The 19,580-nt window shown below is 41.0% G+C and overlaps 1 protein-coding gene across 8 annotated transcripts in view; it reads left to right on the top strand.

The window, feature by feature from the left end:
* The window catches only part of LOC117740040 (transcription factor 4-like), a 203,984-nt gene that overhangs the window by 27,807 nt on the left and 156,597 nt on the right, over positions 1–19,580 (top strand). For all 8 annotated transcript variants that reach the window (XM_034546168.1, XM_034546162.1, XM_034546165.1 and 5 more), the window contains 2 exons: positions 13,557–13,612; positions 16,188–16,266. In XM_034546168.1, coding sequence (XP_034402059.1) covers positions 13,557–13,612; positions 16,188–16,266 — 135 coding nt within the window. The remainder of the gene's footprint in view (positions 1–13,556; positions 13,613–16,187; positions 16,267–19,580) is intronic.

Raw genomic sequence — 19,580 nt, 5'->3', positions numbered from 1 at the left:
GGACGTCAGTACAGGAAAAGGAGCTGATAGGAGTCCAACCCCTCCGGACTCGGGCGCTCAGTCGTGTTTGCACTCGTAGCAGCGAGGGGAGAAGAAAGGAGAGGGGAGGGAATGAAAGAAAGAAAGAAAAGGTTGTTTTTAGTGGGAATGAAATCACAAAAAGCTGTGATCGGAGGGGGGGGGGGGGGGGGGGGGGGGGGGGGGGGGGGGGGTAGACTAAACCTGTTGGACTTCATTATAATGCATGACAAGCCAATTAGTTTATGTTCATTGCAATGGGAGGAAATCTGGTTGCTTGAGATGTTTTTGAACTATTTAAGCTGTTCATGTGCAAACCTTAAACTCCTATTTTCCGTTGTTTATGGTTTATCAGTTGATTACAGCAAGTAACACATTAGCAAGATTGGTTATTACAAAAAACCCATGCCTTTTTAAGCCAACGCGTCTTTTTCACGACAGACGTTTTGTGCATAGAAGCACAGGTGCCACCACCATTGGCTGGCTGCATTCCATTCATATGTGCCACGATTGATGAGTCCGAATATCCAATCTGAAAAAAGGGACCATTGCAGGAAATGATACACTGACCATATGGTACCTTTTGTTGGTAGAAATACATGAAAAAAACTGTAGTGTTCTGCCAGAGGGAGCAAAGGATCGAGACGCAACTCCCAACGATTCATGATCGTACGGTGACCTGCTACAGTGTGCTGAAACGTTTTGGGGTATAGAAAGACTAGATGCAGGGGTAAAGAGATATCCTGGTTCTCTTCAAAGTAAAACAACAACAACACAAAACACATCGACATCTTACATCTTATCTTGTTTTGAGTCACATGGCTGGAATCAACATAATCATTGAGATCCATGCTCATGCAAAAGGGTAGAACATCACACTGAGAGCTTATGAAGAGATCTACATGAAAAGTAGTTTTTGTGCATTAAACTGTCAAAGTAGCATGTGTAAAATGTTCATTATCGCAAGATGAAAACCCTTGAAGTTAGCTCAGGGTCAGGTTACCTCCCATGACCTGCTTTGTGCAAAGTGCTGTGAGATAGTGGATGGTTTTTGGATAGTTTTTTTCTTTAACCACATTACTTTCAGACCAAATGCAGAAACGTCCAAATTCCGTAGATTGCTGAAACACACAATGACAATCCTGGTGACTGGGATGGATTTTCTCGTTCAATGTTGGAAAGACCTTTTCTTGAGCTATTCTAGTTTTAACTTAAGGTGGATTTGATTCAGGATTATTGCTCCATGGCACAGGTTTACGTTCATCTATCACAGCTCTAATGCACGACCCAGATAGCATACCGAGTGAACCAAATGAAACACGCCCACAGTGAAACTACGTTTCTGGAAAAGAGCAACAATGTTTGATGAACCTACTGCAGCAGTGTAGGAACGTCAGTGATGCTCGAGAGAGGGAAGAAGGGCCACATTTGAAAACAGAAATATAAGAAGTTTGATCCTTTTTTGTTTGTCTACGTTGCCACCAGTAAGCGAGGGGAGGGTGAGACAGGTAAGGTAGGGGATCCACCTGCGTTTGAGTTAATACAAGGAGGGTTGGAGGGAGGGAGGAATTAGCCACTTGCCCAGTGCTGATAAAAGAAAAGAGAGCGAAAAACAAGATGGAGCACAGTTTTTTATTTTACCCGCTAATTAAAAGCAGATGTCAAGGTACAATTCTCCCAGCTTGTTACGCAACACAATTGTTTCCGGATTTACTTTTTAAATTTAAATTTATCTAACCAGGAAAAGCCTCATTGAGATTAAAATTCTCCTTTCCAAGAGTAAACTTCCTACTTACTTTCTAGGCATCTATGCACTTGTTGAAAGACCATTTTGCTTCTCCTCATCCAACCCAGTGGACTTCATCCAGTTTCAAATAGCTCCTTGTCTCTTTATCTCTCTTTCTCTCTCTCTCTCTCTCTCTTTCTCTGTATGATTAAGCTCACTCGTCCCTCCGCTTGCATTAGCTCTAAGCTGGCAGGTGTCTGTGAGATAGAGTTTTATAAAGTCAACAAACACAAAACCCTCCACAGAGAGGAAGGACCCTTAATTGAATTGTCAAACACAAATCTACCTAGAGACTCGTTCTGACAAAAAAGAAACCTCATCTGAAAACACTGGCTGTCTGTGCTTCAGCGTTACTGTCTCACTGTCTCGTTGTCCACCTGTCTCTGACTGCGGTTTGTGGCTGAGGCTGTTCAGGTACACACCAAATCCAGGGAGGACCCACTGATGCAGGGGTTTATCTCCACGGAGTCATTTAAAGTTAGTCATATTCTGCGAAAAACTTTTTGTGACGATACTTTCATGTCATTTCGGCTCACCCTCCAGCAAAACTCTGCTGGTCAAAAATCGGCAAATTTTTCCACGAATAAGTTAGACCTTCACCACAATGTTTTGGAAAAGCCAAACACAGATCTATTCCTGTCTCTCGCCATATTGCTTGGATGGTGGTTTGATATGACTGGTTTTGCTAGCTTAGCGCCCAAAGACTCCTTTGATTTGACGATTTGTACCCAAGTGCAGGATGAGTCATGAAAGATTAGAAATTGTTTTACGGAAGAGAAAAGATGTAGATTTGATGTAAACAGAATACAATGATACAGATGTATTTGGAATGTGTTTGACTATTTACACAGGGACACAGGATAAAAACTTGGAAAAATATTTGTTCTTGTCCTTGAGTAGGGATTACACATGTCTTGCCTTGTCAATATATTGAGTAAAACATAATTAAAATCCTGAAATCTGCCTATAAAATATCAAACAACCAATGATAATCCAATGTCAACTCCCCCTTGGTTGCAATAGAAAACAATGTTATCCCGGAAAACATACCAACAAAATGCTTTAAGGGTCTTTAATAGTCCAGCCATGCCGGAGGCGGGGCTTATACATAGCCAGTTTAAACCATTAATGATGGCAATTCAATTTGTGATTGGCTAAAGAGGTATATCCTAGTTGCGGCTAAGTATATGAGTAAAAACTTTTTTTCCCCCCATAGTCCTTCCATTTGAGTCATCCATGTGTGTCTGTAAGAATTTGTTAGCAATCTTAACTGTTTGTAGCTACAATACCAGTATCAAATATGCCTCTGATACAGCCTAGAATGCTGGATCAGGTGTTGGCGAGTACTCAAGTCTGTGCAACGATCGGATATCACATAATCGTATGATTTATCAGCTCTCAGTAACAACAATAAAATGTGTCCTGCCCAATCGGTAGGCTACTGAACACTTGCTACTCTAGACAGAGATGAGAAAGAAGCGAGACGGCTCACTTGGAAGCTACTTCAATAAACAGCTTAGAAAAAAAAACTATTGATGCGAAATCGATGACGGAAGTAGCTGAGGAGTGTGCCATCGCACTTCTTTCTCATCTCTGCTGAGAGTTGCACATGTCCGGTCAGGCGGGTGTTTGAGGAGTGTAACATTAGCCAGAGCTAGCAAAATAAATATATATATTTTGGACTGGAAGATCTGTCAAACGTAGATGTGTTTTGTGGCATTCGTTCTCAGTATGTATTTGTTTATGTGAGTTTAACAATGATAGTCCAGTCAACGGTATGGGAATCTGATTCTGGAAAGAAAAATGGTATCGGAATAGCTCGGGGTTTTTTTGTACGCTATTCTTCTTCTGGTAATATCCATGCAATCTGGAGAGGCATACGCAGTGCGCTTCTAAGTGTAAGTTAAAATAGGTCCCATGTTTGATGAAATTTCATTGGACAGCTGCCAGCAAATCAGAAGCGAGTATATTCCATGACATTTGTCACGCATCATTAGGCTCATAGGAGTCTTTCAGTGAGTATTGAATGAAATATATTAAATTGGTTTTGTATGTGGTGCTTTATGAGAAGGGAAGGATCTAAAAAAGTGAAATTACTAATGCTAACTCCCATTTGTAGAGTGATTGCAACAGTTTTGATAACTCCCTGCTACTGACAACATGAAGCGTTCCAGTCATTACTGCACAAGCATGTCGTTATTAAATCAGTAACCACTTCAATAAACCCTATTTCCCTATTTTTTTTCACGTTGCTTACAACTCGTTTCCAGCAAGCCTTTTGGCTTCGAGCCTTCATCTGCATTGTTCTCGCTTGCTCTTTATAAAAGTTTTGCTAACTCTGCCGCTTTTTTTTTTTGCTTCCGACCAGTTTCGCACACTGATTATTTCTTTTTATTGTTTTTTTTTTTTTTTTGGAGTTTCCTTTTGTTCCTCCGGTTGTGATGGTGTGCAGAGATCTAAGCCACAGTTGGCTCGGCTTCACATGGCCCTGTGTGGAGAGACCAGGGAGTTTTGTCAAAGGAATCGCATGCGCCGCTTATTCTTCCTCCACCGTACAGATGAAAACAAAAAACAAAAAAACAATAATGAAGCAAAACTAAAAGGAACGTCCTTCTTATTATCAGTATTAATCTCTCTTTTTTGGAAAGACCTCTGTAAGCTCTGAGCTCGGCTGATTCAAGAAAACCATGTTTGAACTCACTAATGTTTTTCCTCCCGTACTTTTTCTGTCCCTCCCTCCCTTTCCCTCCCTCTCTCTGTCTTCATGAGCTATTCTCTCTTTTTTCATTTAGCGTGCCATTAGCTCTCCAAGCTGTTGTTTGTTTTCTTGCTTTAATGTGCTATTTTTTTAGTGTTTTTTTAACAAAATAGCAAAAAAAAAGAGAAGAGAAAATACAAAAAGAAACAAATGACTGAGCTATAAAGCATGTACAGTTTCTGGTGTGTGTGTGTGTGTGTGTGTGTGTGTTAGAGGGCACTTGCACTAAACTTACTTGGGTCCAGATGTTCTAATTATAGAAGGGCTCTGCTGCTAATGACAGGAAACGCTGGTGCGTGTGTGTGTGTGTGTGTACAAAAATACTTTTCTGACTGACACATTGACTGAATGTGCGCGAGAACATGAATGACATTTTGGTCATTAACCCCTTGAACCCTGATTTCCTCAGCGATTGAGTTTGTATGCAATACATTTGTAGCATGTAGCGAATTGTAGAGAATTATCATCTTGACATCTCTGTATTACACATACTTCGACTTATACTTAGAGCCTGGGGGAGTGTTAGGGTTATTATTTTCTAGAGTCAAGATGATATCTCAATTTTCGTGATAATACCAAATCAATAATAGAAATTATTGTATTTTGATAAATATAAACATGTTTTTCTTTAATACCCTTGCTTACATTGAACAATGGTCAGAAACAAGTGCTCAAAGACAATGAAAAAAACATTGAACACTGAATCCGATCACATATGTAATGACGACTTTACTGTTCCGAGCAGTACAGCCGTAACACACTAAAACAAAACCGTGGTAAAATAATATTAATAGTTTCAGACGCGACACGAACAGTTGTCTCCTGGATGAAAGTCCTGTGTGTTTGTTTGACCCATCCATCTTCATACTCTCCATACTACTGTTTGTCGGTTGCTCTGGTCGTTTATTAAAGACACACACGGGTTTACATGGGAACGTTCTGAATCTCATACAGACGTGACTGGGTGCCATGGTGCCTCAAAAGTGGGAGTGAGAGTGGCTTTCTGTAATATATATAAAAACATTTGCACGATTTTAAGTCCTTTGAGACCCGTCCACCTCAATCATGCTTTAGTTTCCGGGTCAGGAAAATGAATCAAATTAGTTTATTTTTTTGTAAATTTGCATAGTTTTTTAATAAAAAATAACAAACATTGTGGCATTGCAAACATTGTGGCATTGCATTTCCTATAGAGCATACTTTTTTTGTATGGATCCAGCGGCGGTGTGCGTATGAATCCAGCAGTGTGCGTATGAATCCAGCAGTGTGCGTATGGTGGAAGACGTTAAAGCTGTTTTGTAGCCTCATCCTTTGTCAAGATTATGGTTCTTGATCTATGGAATTATGGCGAAGAAAACAAGCTCAGGCCTCTCTTTGGATACACAATGTAAAATCTCTTTCTTATACGTTTTAGGAAGAGTTGTTTGTAATTTCCTCTCTTCCTAAACTCCGTTTTAACTTCACTTCTAGTCATTTGCAATAGAAACCACAAATCAATGAAAAAGCTTCTCTAACCATGGAAACCTAATCATTTTTTGTCCAGCAGTATCCTTGAAGATGGTCATTCCTGTCCCCTCTCTCCTCGTTACTATGGGAACAAGATGTCAATCGATGTGGCATCTCTGTCCTCATCTCCAACTGTCCTCTCAATCAGAGCTTGGTAACCACAGAGACAGAGTGAGAGGAGAGAATTTTTTTTTTTTTTGTTTAAGTTCTGTCTGTTGAGGTTCAGATACGTCTGCTGCTGAGACCAAGAGACCAGGAGAGGAAGAAAGCAATGAGAGAAGGGAACAAGGATGAAGGAGAGAGATGCAAGGGAGGAAGGGAAGGATGTAAGAAAATAAGTAAATAAAGGAGGAGGAAAGTAAGAAAAGCAGGAAGGAAGGAAGGAAGGAGGGATGGAGAGCGGTAAGGAAAGTAAAGAGAAAGAAAACGACGTAGGAAAGGACTGAGAGGATTGCAGAACAGAAGAAGACAAGGACAGTGAGCGAGAATAACAGCAATGATGTGAGGAAGGGAACGAAAAAAAGACAAGACGGAGAGAAGAGAACAGGAAAGGGAACGGAAGGGAAGGAAGGAGGAGAGGTATAGGGAAGGAAAGATGAATAGAAGAGGAACTAACGAAGGGTGGGGGGGGGGGGTAGAAGTGAGGGCAAGAAGGGAAGAGAGGTGGAAGAAAGAAAACAGCGAGGTAAGGAAAGAAGGGAGTAAGGACACGAATCATGTAACAAAACAGGACATGGGCCACTTCCTGAATGTGATCATTGCATCACTTCCTCTGCCTGTGCAGCCACGCACAAACACACACACACGCACACACACACACATACACACATACACATAGAGAGAAACAGACACAGTGGGATTGTGGGTGTTAGACAGTTTAAGCAGCTTTAGAAAAGAAGATACTGAGACGTAATCTGACTCTTAATTCTTACTGTCTCATCTCTCTCTGTGTGTGTGTGTGTGTGTGTGTGTGTGTGTGTGTGTGTGTGTGTGTGCGTTTACCCAGGATAATGACATGAATGTAGTTCAGTGAGAACAAGAAGCTTCTCTTTGCATTATATAAAATGAGAGGGAAATGAGATTGTTGTGCCTCAAGTCTCATCTCCTCTGTTACTCTTTGTCTTTGGTTTTATAATGCGACACATTAAGAAATGCTGGATATATATATATATATATATATATATATATATATATATATATATATATGTTCTCTACACTCTTCTCTTCTCCTCGTTCCCTCTCCTTATTTCCTCCTTTGTTTTCTCCTCTTGTCTCGTCTCCTCTCGTCTCCTTTCCTCTCCCGATGTCTTCCCTCTCTTTGAAACTCTCCAAAAGGCACCAACAGCAAAGGCTGGAGAATTAGGATTTCAACATAGGGCTCTACGGTGAATTACTTTTTTAGCCAGCCTCGAGTGGCCATTTTGATGAACTGCAGTATTTGGCACTTCAGGTTGCCGTTTTCCCCAAACACATTCTAAAAACGATGAAACAGTCAAACTCCCAGTGGAGAAAACGATCGTCTTCAGAGTTTTGTCAGCTTAATGTCTTCCTTGCAGCCGTGCCGACAGGAAATTCACTTTACGGCAGTAAAGCTACGAGGCCCAGAGAGAGTCTGGTTTGATTGTGTATCGGAGGTGCAGTTCGGATTAGTTTCAAGTCGTTTCCATTACATGTTGTCTCCAAGGCTGTTGTCTCATTACGGCTGCAGTCGTTTCCGTGGGAGATGTTGTTTCTGAAATGCTCTCAGCGGGGTGACGGTTTGATTTCCATGTTTTCATGTTTTGATATTACCATTAATAAACTTTTTTTTGTTTTTTTTAAACATTGTTTTAACTATTGTGTTTTACTGAATCTTTATACAAGGACCATATGACGACTTTTGATGATCAGTTTAAATTCAAACATTAAAAAACAATAGTTTTTAATTCATTTTCAGTTGACAGGAAAAGTTTGAGTGTGTTTGATTTGAAGAAATTGGAAAAACAGATGTGATGACAGTCGGAACCCTTTATGATCACGATACGCTGTTTGACGAAAGTGTGTGTGTGTGTGTGTGTGTGTGTTGTGTTTGTGTTGGGGGGATTTACAAGTAACCCAACCAAAATGTTTAATTAACTGTGGGCCCACAGTTAATTAAACATTTTGGTTGGGGGCGAGATGAGAACAGTGGGTCATAGAGCACACACAAGTGTACATGCAACCACACACACACCCACACACACACACACACACACACACACGCACACACGCTTGATGTTCTCGCAGCATGACCACTGTCATCATTTCTGTCAATCAGAGACCATTCATTACCATCACCAACATTTGTGTGTATGTGTGTGTGTGTGTGTGTGTGTGTGTGTATGTGTGTGTGTGTGTGTGTGTGTGTAAAGGTTGTCAACATGCTTTCACATGAACTTATATACACACAACATTTTGGCTGAAAAAACAACTTCCCAGTGAATAGTTTTAGCCTTTAACATTAAGAGGTTTTTTTTGTTATGTCATATCGTTCATTCGGCTGCATTCATACAAAGTTCACAGCTATGAAAACGAAGATGAGATGTTACACCAATTCAATTCATATGTAATGCACGTAATCATGAACCAGGAAGTATGAAGACCGCATTTTAAGTTGTCTTTTTCTTTTTTTAAATCCTGTTTCTACCTGTCCATCATTATTTTTAACAGATGATGTCCAGTTGCAGTCTGAACTAATAACACTCATAATCAATTATTCATTTCTACAAAAGGATAGTCTGTCCATTGAATGAGTTATCGGCTACAGAAACACAAAGGTAGCTACCGAGGAGAGAAATTATCAATTGGTGGCTTTTAATTTGAATAACTTAAACAAATATACCAAGAGGTGAACTAACAAATAATATTTAAGGCCCGACCAGTCAAGAACCCTCAAACACCCTTATAGGCTGCAAGTCAGCCTTTTCATTTTAGTGTTTTATTTTCAATATCATAGCAGAGACAAAATGATCAACAAAAACTGTACTTGCAGAATAACAAATATATTATTGATGATTTTTTCATTTGTTTCCACCAGCATGTCTGGTCTTTATAAACACGTACACAAACACATGTCTCATTTTAAAAAGCATAAAGAGCGACTCAATCGTCATACTCGGGTACAGACCTGTTTTTGTCCTCAGTGAACGCGCACACACACACACATGCACACAGACACACACACACACACACACACACACACACACACACAGAGGGTAACTGTATTAATAGGAGTCTGTTTTGTGTCAAGCAGGTCTTAATAGGATCAGTGTGAGAGACATGGAGCTGTCTGTCAGTCTAAGTTCATTAACTGATGATAGATGACCTGCACTCTGTGTGTGTGCGTGTGCATGTGCGTGTGTGTGTGTGTGTGTGTGTGTGTGAGAGAGAGAGAAAGGTATGTATGCATGTGTGCTCTTAAGAGTGTGTTTTCCTGCTTGTGTGTAAATTCTCTCTCTGGTGTAATTTATAGCCCTCAATCGGAGGCCTTATCAGGTGCAGGACACATGGACGCCTCCTTCTCTCCTCTTTCCCCGCGTCTTTTAACTTTCTCCTCCTCTGCCTCTCCTCTCCTCCCTTCCAATCTCACTCCTCTTACTTTTCAATAGTGAATGATGCTTTCTTTAATTGCGGTCCTCCTCATCCTCTTCCTCTTCCTCTCCACCTTCACTTACACTCCTCTGGCGCCCGGACCGGCTATCATCAAACTCTCCTCCTCCACCTTCATTTCATTTTCTTCCCTCTCTTCTCCTCTCCTGTTTTAAGGATTTTACAGGACAAACACATACATGTTGCCAAAGTGTAAACAAAATAGTACAGTTTCTGTAAACCTGAGCTGTTTTACTGTATGATGGAGAAGCATAAAATACAAAACAGTCACAATTAGCACTTGAATATTCTAGTGAATATTAGAGAACAGCTGGACGGGCTGCATACTGAAATCTGGATAAAACAACTCTTTCATCTCATCACACCAATATTTGGATATCCATACAAGTCATGCAAGTTTTATACTCAATTATTTTGTTTTGTTATTAGGCTGATCATATTTGTTCCCTATATCCATCTAATCAGGTGTGTTCTCCCTAAACCCAAATCATTCCAGTACACGTTCCCTAAATTAAGTCTTTCAAAATCAAGTGTGTGTTCTTTAAATCCATTTGATCTAGAGTCTGATCCTGTGTGTGTTCCCATAAGTCCTCTACTTAAAGAGTCTGTTCCCTGATTTCCATCCAATGCTGTGCTGTTCCCTAAATCCAACTGATCCTGTGCATGTTCCCTAAATCAAACCGATCTAGTCTGGGTTCCTTAAATCCAACTGATCCTGTGCATGTTACCTAAATCAAACCGATCTAGTCTGGGTTCCTTAAATCCAACTGATCCTGTGCATGTTCTCTAAATCAAACCGATCTAGTCTGGGTTCCTTAAATCCAACTGATCCTGTGCATGTTCCCTAAATCAAACCAATCTAGTCTGAGTTCCTTAAATCCAGCTGATCATAATATGAGTCTATCTAGTTTGTTAGGGTCTAAATTCAAGCGATTGTAACATGTTCCCAACATGCGTGTTTCTTAAATCAAGCCTATAAAGCAGGTGTGGACAAGCTACGGCCCGTACTATGTTGTGCTTTTTAATCCGGCTTGGGCCCATTTAATTTTTGCCATATCTGGCACAGATTTCGCAGTTACAGACACGGACCTATTCTGGCTGAGACATGGCAGTCGGGTTTATCTGCCTGATTCTGGGGCGTCATTCATCCCTGAGTCTTTTGGCTACAAGACGATGAAACAGCGAGTTACAATTGGAACTGATTGATCTTCAATGTGACTCTGTCTTAAAGGAGAAGTTCAACTCCCTTGAACTGGATGAGTGCTTCACTAAGCGAAGCCTCCAAACATCAGGAGGATGGCACAGAGGATGCTGGTGTTATTTGGCTCTAGCTATGTGTGAGCAGACGTTCAGCGTGATGAACATCAACAAATCACGCCACAGATCAGTTAACACCTCAGATCTGTCCTGAGAATTGCCGAAACCAAACTGACTTTGATGCACTAGCAAAAAAGGGTGACCAACAACACTTTTCCCACTGAAATTAAATGTAAATGTTCTTTACTTTTTAGTTAATGGCTTTTACTTGTAATTTATTTATTTACACTCCATCTGTCTGATACTGGCCAGGCCCGTCTGTCAAATATTAAACCTCACTGTGGCCCCTGAGCCAAAAGGTTTGCCCACTTCTGCTGTAAACATTATGTTGCTTACATTTGATTAATTTGATTGTTCCTAAATTGGGCCGATTCCATTTTTTATCCAGTTGATGAAGTGTGGACCCCTGATTCCCAAGCGATCGGTTGTCTATTACAACGATCAAGTACATTTCCCCAAAATCCAATTTACCAATTTTGAGTAATCTTCATTAAACCTGCATATTCTGTTCTACATATGTCGCCCAAAGGTACTTTTGTTTAGGTAGCCACTTTTGATTTTACTCCAAAAGGCTTTTTGTAACTGTAACCAGTTCATTACTATTGTACTAGCACACACACACACACACACGCACACAAACACATACACACACACACACACACACACACACACACACACACACACACACACACTCAAACACAGATAAGCTGACATTCCAAATGACTCGACAATGAATGTAAGCGGCTCACTATACACACTGACACAATGGAGAGCCTATTGAGGAGAGATTTGTACACTACAATGCATGAGAGTGTGTGTGTTTGTGTGTGTGTGCGTGTGTGTGCGTGTGTGTGCAGTGTAAGCGAGAGCTGCGTTTGCACATTTCTCTTGACCTGGATGAACTGGTCTGATCTACCTGTCATGTGCAACATTCATCCTTTCTTCTCTCGCTGTCTATCGATGGCAGTGTCAGTGTTTCTTGACCTCTGTACGTCTGTCTTTTCCAACAAATTGTCAGTGTCAATGATGATGGTTCAGGTTTGGTTAAGTAGGTTTGGATATATATATATGTATACTTAAGATAAGATATATCTTAACTGATCTATTTTTTTTCTTTCCATTTTACTCTCAGAGTTGTGGAAAGAATACAAGCAAAATGCACATTAAGGTGTTTATTTTAATACTTTGTCTATCTGTTTGTAAATACAGAAATATCTCAAATTCCATTTACTTTGACTTTAATATCTCTACACAATTTGATTTTGAGCCTGGCTTGGTCCAATGTTCAGATTTTTGTTCTGGAAATCAATGCAAATGAACAAATATTAAAGAAGATCATTCTTGCAAGCATACATATTTAAACATTTCAGAAAACTGTCAATAAAACAACAACATTCCCTAATGTGAGTAATCAGTATAGGAAGTACCATGGTTGTATCTTTTAGTTTACAAAATATTCTATCCACCTGGGGTGTCTTTCCTGAACAATGATTGGATTGACATGCAACCAGAACAGAGATTCATGGTCCCCAGAGGATGAAGCCCACTGGTGATCCCCTGACTGGTAATGCCAGCATGAGCTTGGCATGTATGGTCTTTATTGGAATATTTAATCAACTGGATTGCCATTAAATACATACAGACATTCATGGTCCCCAGAGGATGAAGCCCACTGGCTTTAGTCATCCACTGGCCTGTCTATGAGCGCAAGCAAGATATTGACATGTATGGTCTTAAGTGAAATATTTCCACAACTTTTGTCTCATCTCCTCTCCATGCAAATATATACAGACATGTATGGTCCCTAAAGGATGATGCCCACTGACTCTGGTGATCCCCGTCATTATCATGTCACCTGTGACCTCTCAGTCAGCAGGCTGACCTCTGACAGATATAACATCATGGTTGCATTGTAACGATGGAGGGGATTATTGGTCTGCAGGAGGCTTAAAGGACCATTACATTTCACAAAGACATATTAAAGGCTCTGCAATCATAATCAATAATGTTAAATGAAATGGATCATGGGGAGATAATGATTTACCCCCCAGTAGTTGATTATAGACACTGTACAGTAATATGAAATGTTACTGTACAGGTGATGTGATGAAAAGTGGTGATCACTCACATGATCATTTCAATGATTAAAATGTGGATTTGGGAAAGACGTTCCCGATAGCAGCACCTGAATACATGCCAACGGGTAAATAAAATAAAACTGTGTTTTGAAACATCAAGTACAGCAAATTTCATCTTCGACTTTGGCATTTTCTCACTTTTTTCTCACTTGAATTACTTTTTGTTCACTTCCATACTTTTTTTTCCCTGCTTTATTTTTCAGTATTGATGACTGCACATCCTGATTTGTAAAACATTTGTAAAACATTTTCTTTATCTTGGATAAACAAACTTACTGCATTACATGAAAGGATATAGTTTGAAAAATGTCTTCCGGATTATCATCTTTTAGTTACACTTTTCTAAATTGTATTGCGATTATGTGTCTTTTTTTTCTAAATGTATCTTTTTGTCATCATCTTACAGATATGCAGGAGAGAACAAGTGCAGCGTCATGGGCGAGTGGAAGCCGTTCTTCCAAGGTAACTACCAACAACCATACTTACTATTGATACTTATTTGCTTTAATTACTGGTAAATGCAATAGATTATTTGCATGCTGAACATTACTATTACTGTCATTACTATCATTATAACTGCTACAAACTACTGGTAATATCACTACCTTAATACATTGGTTATGTTCTGACATGTTACTGACATAGATTTATGAGGAGATAAGATTACATATGCGTGTTGCTGTGATGGATGCATTTACATATTTTCAACATCTGGTTTGAAAATTGAGTAGTCAGATGTCAGATACAGCTTTAGTTACAATTGGCTTTTTTCCCAGCAGAAAATCTGCCTTTGACTGATGAAGTGGTCCAGTTAAATGAGCTACATGTTTGAAATCGTGTGTTACATGAGAACCGAGACCTGCCAGCAAATTAGAAAATATATATATATTTTTTTAAGGATTATGTTTTGGACACTTTTTGCTTTTTTATTGAAAGTATATATTAAATGGATGATAGGAAATCTGGAGCAAGAGTGGGATAACCTGGTACGCTGATTTTGGTACCAGCTCCCAGTGATACCTTTGTTTGGTACTTTCATCACTTTCTAATAACAAAACTTCTAAACCATTCAATTTCAACATTGTTATTCATTAAAGACATGTTACATGCCACAGAGAATAAAACCCCTCCCCACCACCCTCTCCCGAACGCTTTCATATCAGGCAGCTATCTCCGCTTCTGAAAAGTAAAGCCAACACGGAAGTGCCTTTAACTTGCATTGTTCCTAATGGCCATCAGGGGCGACACTTCTGGTTGAAAGAGAAGTGGGGGTTATTGACAGGTCGCTAGCTGGTCTGGTACTTGTCCATGTTTTTGTCTTGTGTTTAACCTCTTCACAGTGTGTTTTCAGTACATGAAAGTTAACTATAATATGTGGTCGCCAACAACTATTTGTTCAATGTTTGGTTGTACTTATTTTTAGAACAAATATACCACAGTTTTGTATCACTGTGACAGAGCATATAACCCTGAGATCAGAGAACCCTGACGTCAGAGCATAGAACCCTAAGATCAGAGAACCCTGAGGTTAGAGCATAGAACCCTGAGGTCAGAGCATGGAACCCTGAGATCAGAGCATAGCACCATGATATCAGATAACCCTGAGGTCAGAGCATAGACCCCTGAGGTCAGAGGGCAGTACCCTGAGATCAAAGAACCCTGAGGTCAAAACATAGAAGCCAAACATCAGAGCAGAGAACTCTGAGATCAAAGCATAGAACCCAGACTTCAGAGCATAGAACCCTGAGATGAGAGAACCCTGAGATCAGAGCATAGAATCCTGAAGTCAGAGCATAGAACCGTGAGGTCAAAGCATTGTACTCTGAGATCAGAGGATATAACCCTGAGGTCAGAGCAAAGAACCCTGAGGCCAGAGCATAGAACCTTGAGATCAGAGAACCATGAGACCCGAGCACCCTGCGACCCGAGCACCCTAAGATCAAAGAACCCTGAGATCAAAACATAGAAGCCCAACTTCAGAGCATAGAACCTTGAGATCAGAGCGTAGAACCCAGACTTCAGAGCATAGAAGCCTGAGATCAGAGAACCCTGAGATCAGAGCATAGAATCCTGAAGTCAGAGCATAGAACCTTGAGGTCAAAGCATTGTACTCTGAGATCAGGGGATATAACCCTGAGGTTAGAGCAAAGAACCCTGAGGCCAGAGCATAGAACCTTGAGATCAGAGAACCATGAGACCCGAGCACCCTGCGACCCGAGCACCCTGAGATCAAAGAACCCTGAGATCAAAACATAGAAGCCCAACTTCAGAGCATAGAACCCTGAGATCAGAGTGTAGAACCCAGACTTCAGAGCATAGAAGCCTGAGATCAGAGAACCCTGAGATCATAGCATGGAACCCAGAGATCAGAGCACCCTGAGATTAAAGAATAGAACCTTGAGATCAGAGAACCCTGAGGTTAGAGCATATAACCTTGAGATCAGAGAACCCTGAGGTCAAAGCATAGCACCTTGAAATCAGAGAACCCTGAAGTCAGAGCATATAATCCTGAGATCAGCGAGCCCTGGGGTCAGAGCATAGAACCTTGAGATCAGAGAACCCTGAGGTCAGAGCAGAGAACCCTGAGGTCGGAGCATAGAACCTTTATATCAGAGAACCCTGAGGTCAAAGCATAGAATCTTGAGATCAGAGAACCCTGAGGTCAGAGCATAGAACCTTGATATCAGAGAACCCTGAGGTCAGAGAACCTTGAGGTCAGAACATAGAACCTTGAGATCAGAGCATCTAACCATGAGGTCAGAACATAGAACCCTGAGATCAAAGCATATATCCCTGATATCAGAGAGCCCTGAATGCTGTCATGTGAATCTCGGAGGAAGAACATGTGAGATGTATTGCCAGCTTTGCATTTTGCAATTAAAATGTTGCAGCGAGCGTTGTCTGTTTCCAATTTTGAAAAGCACACTCACGACCTGTCCATTGGAATGATTACTCTCATAACTACTGCTGCTGCAAACGGTAATGACAGCTTCATAAAATCAAGAAAATATAATTGTTGTCTTTTTTTTTTTGTCAGAGTTATGCAGATGGGTCCCAGTACATGGCATCACATGACAGCATCTCACCTCCGTACGCCATCTCCAGCCGGCTCACAGGTACACCGCAGACTGTGTGTGTGTGTGTGTGTGTGCCTGCACGTGTGCGTGCATGTGTGTGTAGATGTGTTTTAATGGTCATGTTGGGACACATATCTGATTACACAGTCAGATTGTGGGGGGGCAATTGCAATTCATTACATCTTTGGGTGATCTGGCTTAAGCTTACGGTAAGGGTTAGCACTAGGCTGCCAGCAGTTATGGTTAGGGTTAGGGTCTCCAGGAAATTAATGTAAGCCAATGTAATGGCCCCAAAAGTCGTGAAAACGTTGTGTGAGTGTGTGTGTGTGTGTGTTTGTAGAGAATTAGTGAACCACTATCGTACACTGGAGGAGACAAGTCATCTGGCGTGCAATTTCTCTCTCTCCCTCGGCCCACTGTGTTTAAAACACTAGGCAGTGTGTGCTCATTTACCCATGATGCTCTCTGCCTCTGGCTCTCTCCGATGTGGCGCCAGTTGTGAGCAAATGGCCACTGACACAGATAATCTGCCTCTCTTTCTCTCTCTCTCACACACACACACACACACACAGAGCTTAATTACCTTTGACTGGATGCATCAAATATGGAGGACGTCAGCTCTCAGCTATCTGACTCTACCTGCTCACTTTCTGTCTCTCGCTTTGTCTCATTTGTTGGGTTTTAATCACCCTTTCTCTTGTGAGTCATTACATGTGAAGCCTTACATTCTGAAGCCACAAAGGGTTAACACAAGTGGGTTTAAGCTTTTGTTTTGGGTCGTACGGTATTTTCTCCTACTATTACCAAAACCATCAGTCTATACTGACTATACTTGCATACACAGTGTATCGCCAAAAGTGTATTGACACATGAGCAAATGTTTTTTGACACCTTAACAGCTATATGTGATTATTGAACATTTCATTCGGTAACTCTGGCCGTTAATGATACTTAAGGTTTTATAATGTTATATGCACAGCAATTACAGAAAAGCAGTACTTGGTAATGACAATCTTAGATTTAAAGCTGACAAAGCTCATTCAATATGTCTCAAGAAAGCCAGGCATATATAATATACAAAATGAAATACAATAATATAAATGGATAAACAGTGATTGCATGTTAATAAAGTCAATGTAAACAGGGATGCAGTAATATATATGCGTAATGAGAAGTGTAACTATACACACAGAGGTGTAAACATATTACATACAAGTATATCGGGGTAATGTGACAATAGTGAGTGTGACTTCAGAAGTCGTATGTCTTGTGGGATGAAGCTGTCCCTGAACCTCGTTGGTGCTGGACCGAATGCTGCGGCACCGTCTGCCAGACGGCAGCAGCAAGAACAGTTTGTGTCTGGGGTGATTGGGGTCTCTGATAATCCTGTTGGCCTGCCTCCCTGCTCCGCTGAGTGTAGAGGTGCTCCATCAACAGCAGCTCTTTCCTGCACGGAGCAGTTCTCACCGCCCATCTTACGGTCGAGGGCAGTGCTACAGCCACAGCAGCCGGTCAGGATGCTCTGAACGGTGCACCTGTAGAAGCTGCAGAGCATCCCGGAGTCCATGTTGGACCTCCTCCTGTCTCGCGTAGTCTGCGATGGGGTTGGTGTGGTAAGTCCAGGTCATATCCTAGATGATGGCGAGTCCTTCTCTCTGTCACTTCCTGTAGTACATAAACAAACTCAGTTTGCTGGTGCTGGGGTTGTTGTCCTGGCAACAAGATGCCAGGACTCTGACCTCCTTGATGTGAGCGGATGATGGTGTTGGAGCTCTTTGTGGTCATACAGTCGTAACGTGCTGCTATAAAGGCCTCTGACTTTTTGGCTTTCAGACAGATTTTACAACCTGGATGTTTCTATGCATCACTGATTTTGGGTGATAAGACCTGGTTCACAGTCTGTGTTTTGGTTTAGCCATAAGGGGTTGGATGAGGTTAAGGTCAGGGCTTTGTGCAGATTAGTGAAGTCCTTCCACATCAAAGTGGGTGAACTATATCTGACTTTTGTCTGTCAAAAAATATCACCACAATGTTGAAAGAATGCAATATTTATAATGTCATTATATACTTTAGCAGTCATTGTAACTACGGGCTCTAGACTGAAACTAAACTGCCCCAGTCCAACATTTCTTTTGCATTTGAACTCTAAAAATGTTTAATACGTCTGAAGCTAAATTCTGTGTGTGCAAGTGAGAGTTCTCTTTGAAAGCATCTGGTTCCTATTTAAATCTATTTAAAGAAAGCTAGAAACGTTCATAAGTATTGAGCTAATTCTTGTCAGTTAGCTGTGAACACACACTGCGGTTAATAAGGAAATATACACATGTAAATAAAATAAAACAAAAGAAAGGGGATGCAAAACTTCGGAATCGTGGGCCTTCGCTAGGATGATCCATTGTGTACGTGATGTGTTGTGACAGTGTTGTAATCACGGAATGTAGCTGCGGAGGCAGAGAGGGAAGAGGCGACGCAGAGTCGGAAATGGAAATATTGTATTTTTCATCTGGCACGCGGGAACTGCAATTTACTTTGATAATGATAACGTTAAGAGACAGAGACAGCCAGGGATATGGAACACACACTCTCACACACACACACACACACACACCCTCACACACGTCCTCTTCACTTTCTACCAGTGACTGTTCTGATCTGGGTAAATGCAATTGTCTTCCGTGTCTACTGGCTTTTCCCTCTCTTTTTGCACGTCCTGATGGAAAATGTAGCGTTTCAGTAGCAATACTAAAAACCACAGAGCCCTCATTGATATCAGTGATTGTGTGTTCTTAGTGCCAGAGAGCAACTTTGCTGCTCTTCTTTCCACAAATGTTGGCCACACAAATGCTTTTTACTTCAATCACTGACTTGACTTTTTGTTTCTCCACTGCGGACATTCTCAAGCTGTAATGCTAAAGAACATTATGAAAAAAAAGAGATGTTATCCTCTCGAAACCAGACAAATTGTACTCGGACCAGTTGGTTGAGTTAGTTGGTTGATAGGGCATTTTAGGTCATTACTATGTGGCCACCAAGAGGTTGAAAAAGTTTTTTTTTTCATTTAGGTGCAGTATTTGCTCCAGCATTATTGGTCATTCAGGTCTGGCTGGGTAGTTGCCAAATGGTTGGTTGGTTGGGCATCGCTTTACGATGCAATGGTATTATTGCTCAATGCTTAGGTGTCCTTGTCCTCTGACTACTGGGGTCCCTCAGGGCTCAGTCCTCGGTCCTCTTCTCTTCTCTCTGTACACCAACTCTCTCGGCTCTGTCATTCGCTCGCATGGTTTCTCCTACCATAGCTACGTTGACGACACCCAATTGATCCTCTCGTTTCCCCAATCTGAAACACAGGTAGC

The sequence above is a fragment of the Cyclopterus lumpus genome, chromosome 12 (assembly GCF_009769545.1).
Source record: "Cyclopterus lumpus isolate fCycLum1 chromosome 12, fCycLum1.pri, whole genome shotgun sequence".
NCBI classification, from domain to species: domain Eukaryota; kingdom Metazoa; phylum Chordata; class Actinopteri; order Perciformes; family Cyclopteridae; genus Cyclopterus; species Cyclopterus lumpus.
This window is presented reverse-complemented; position numbering and strand designations above follow the sequence as displayed.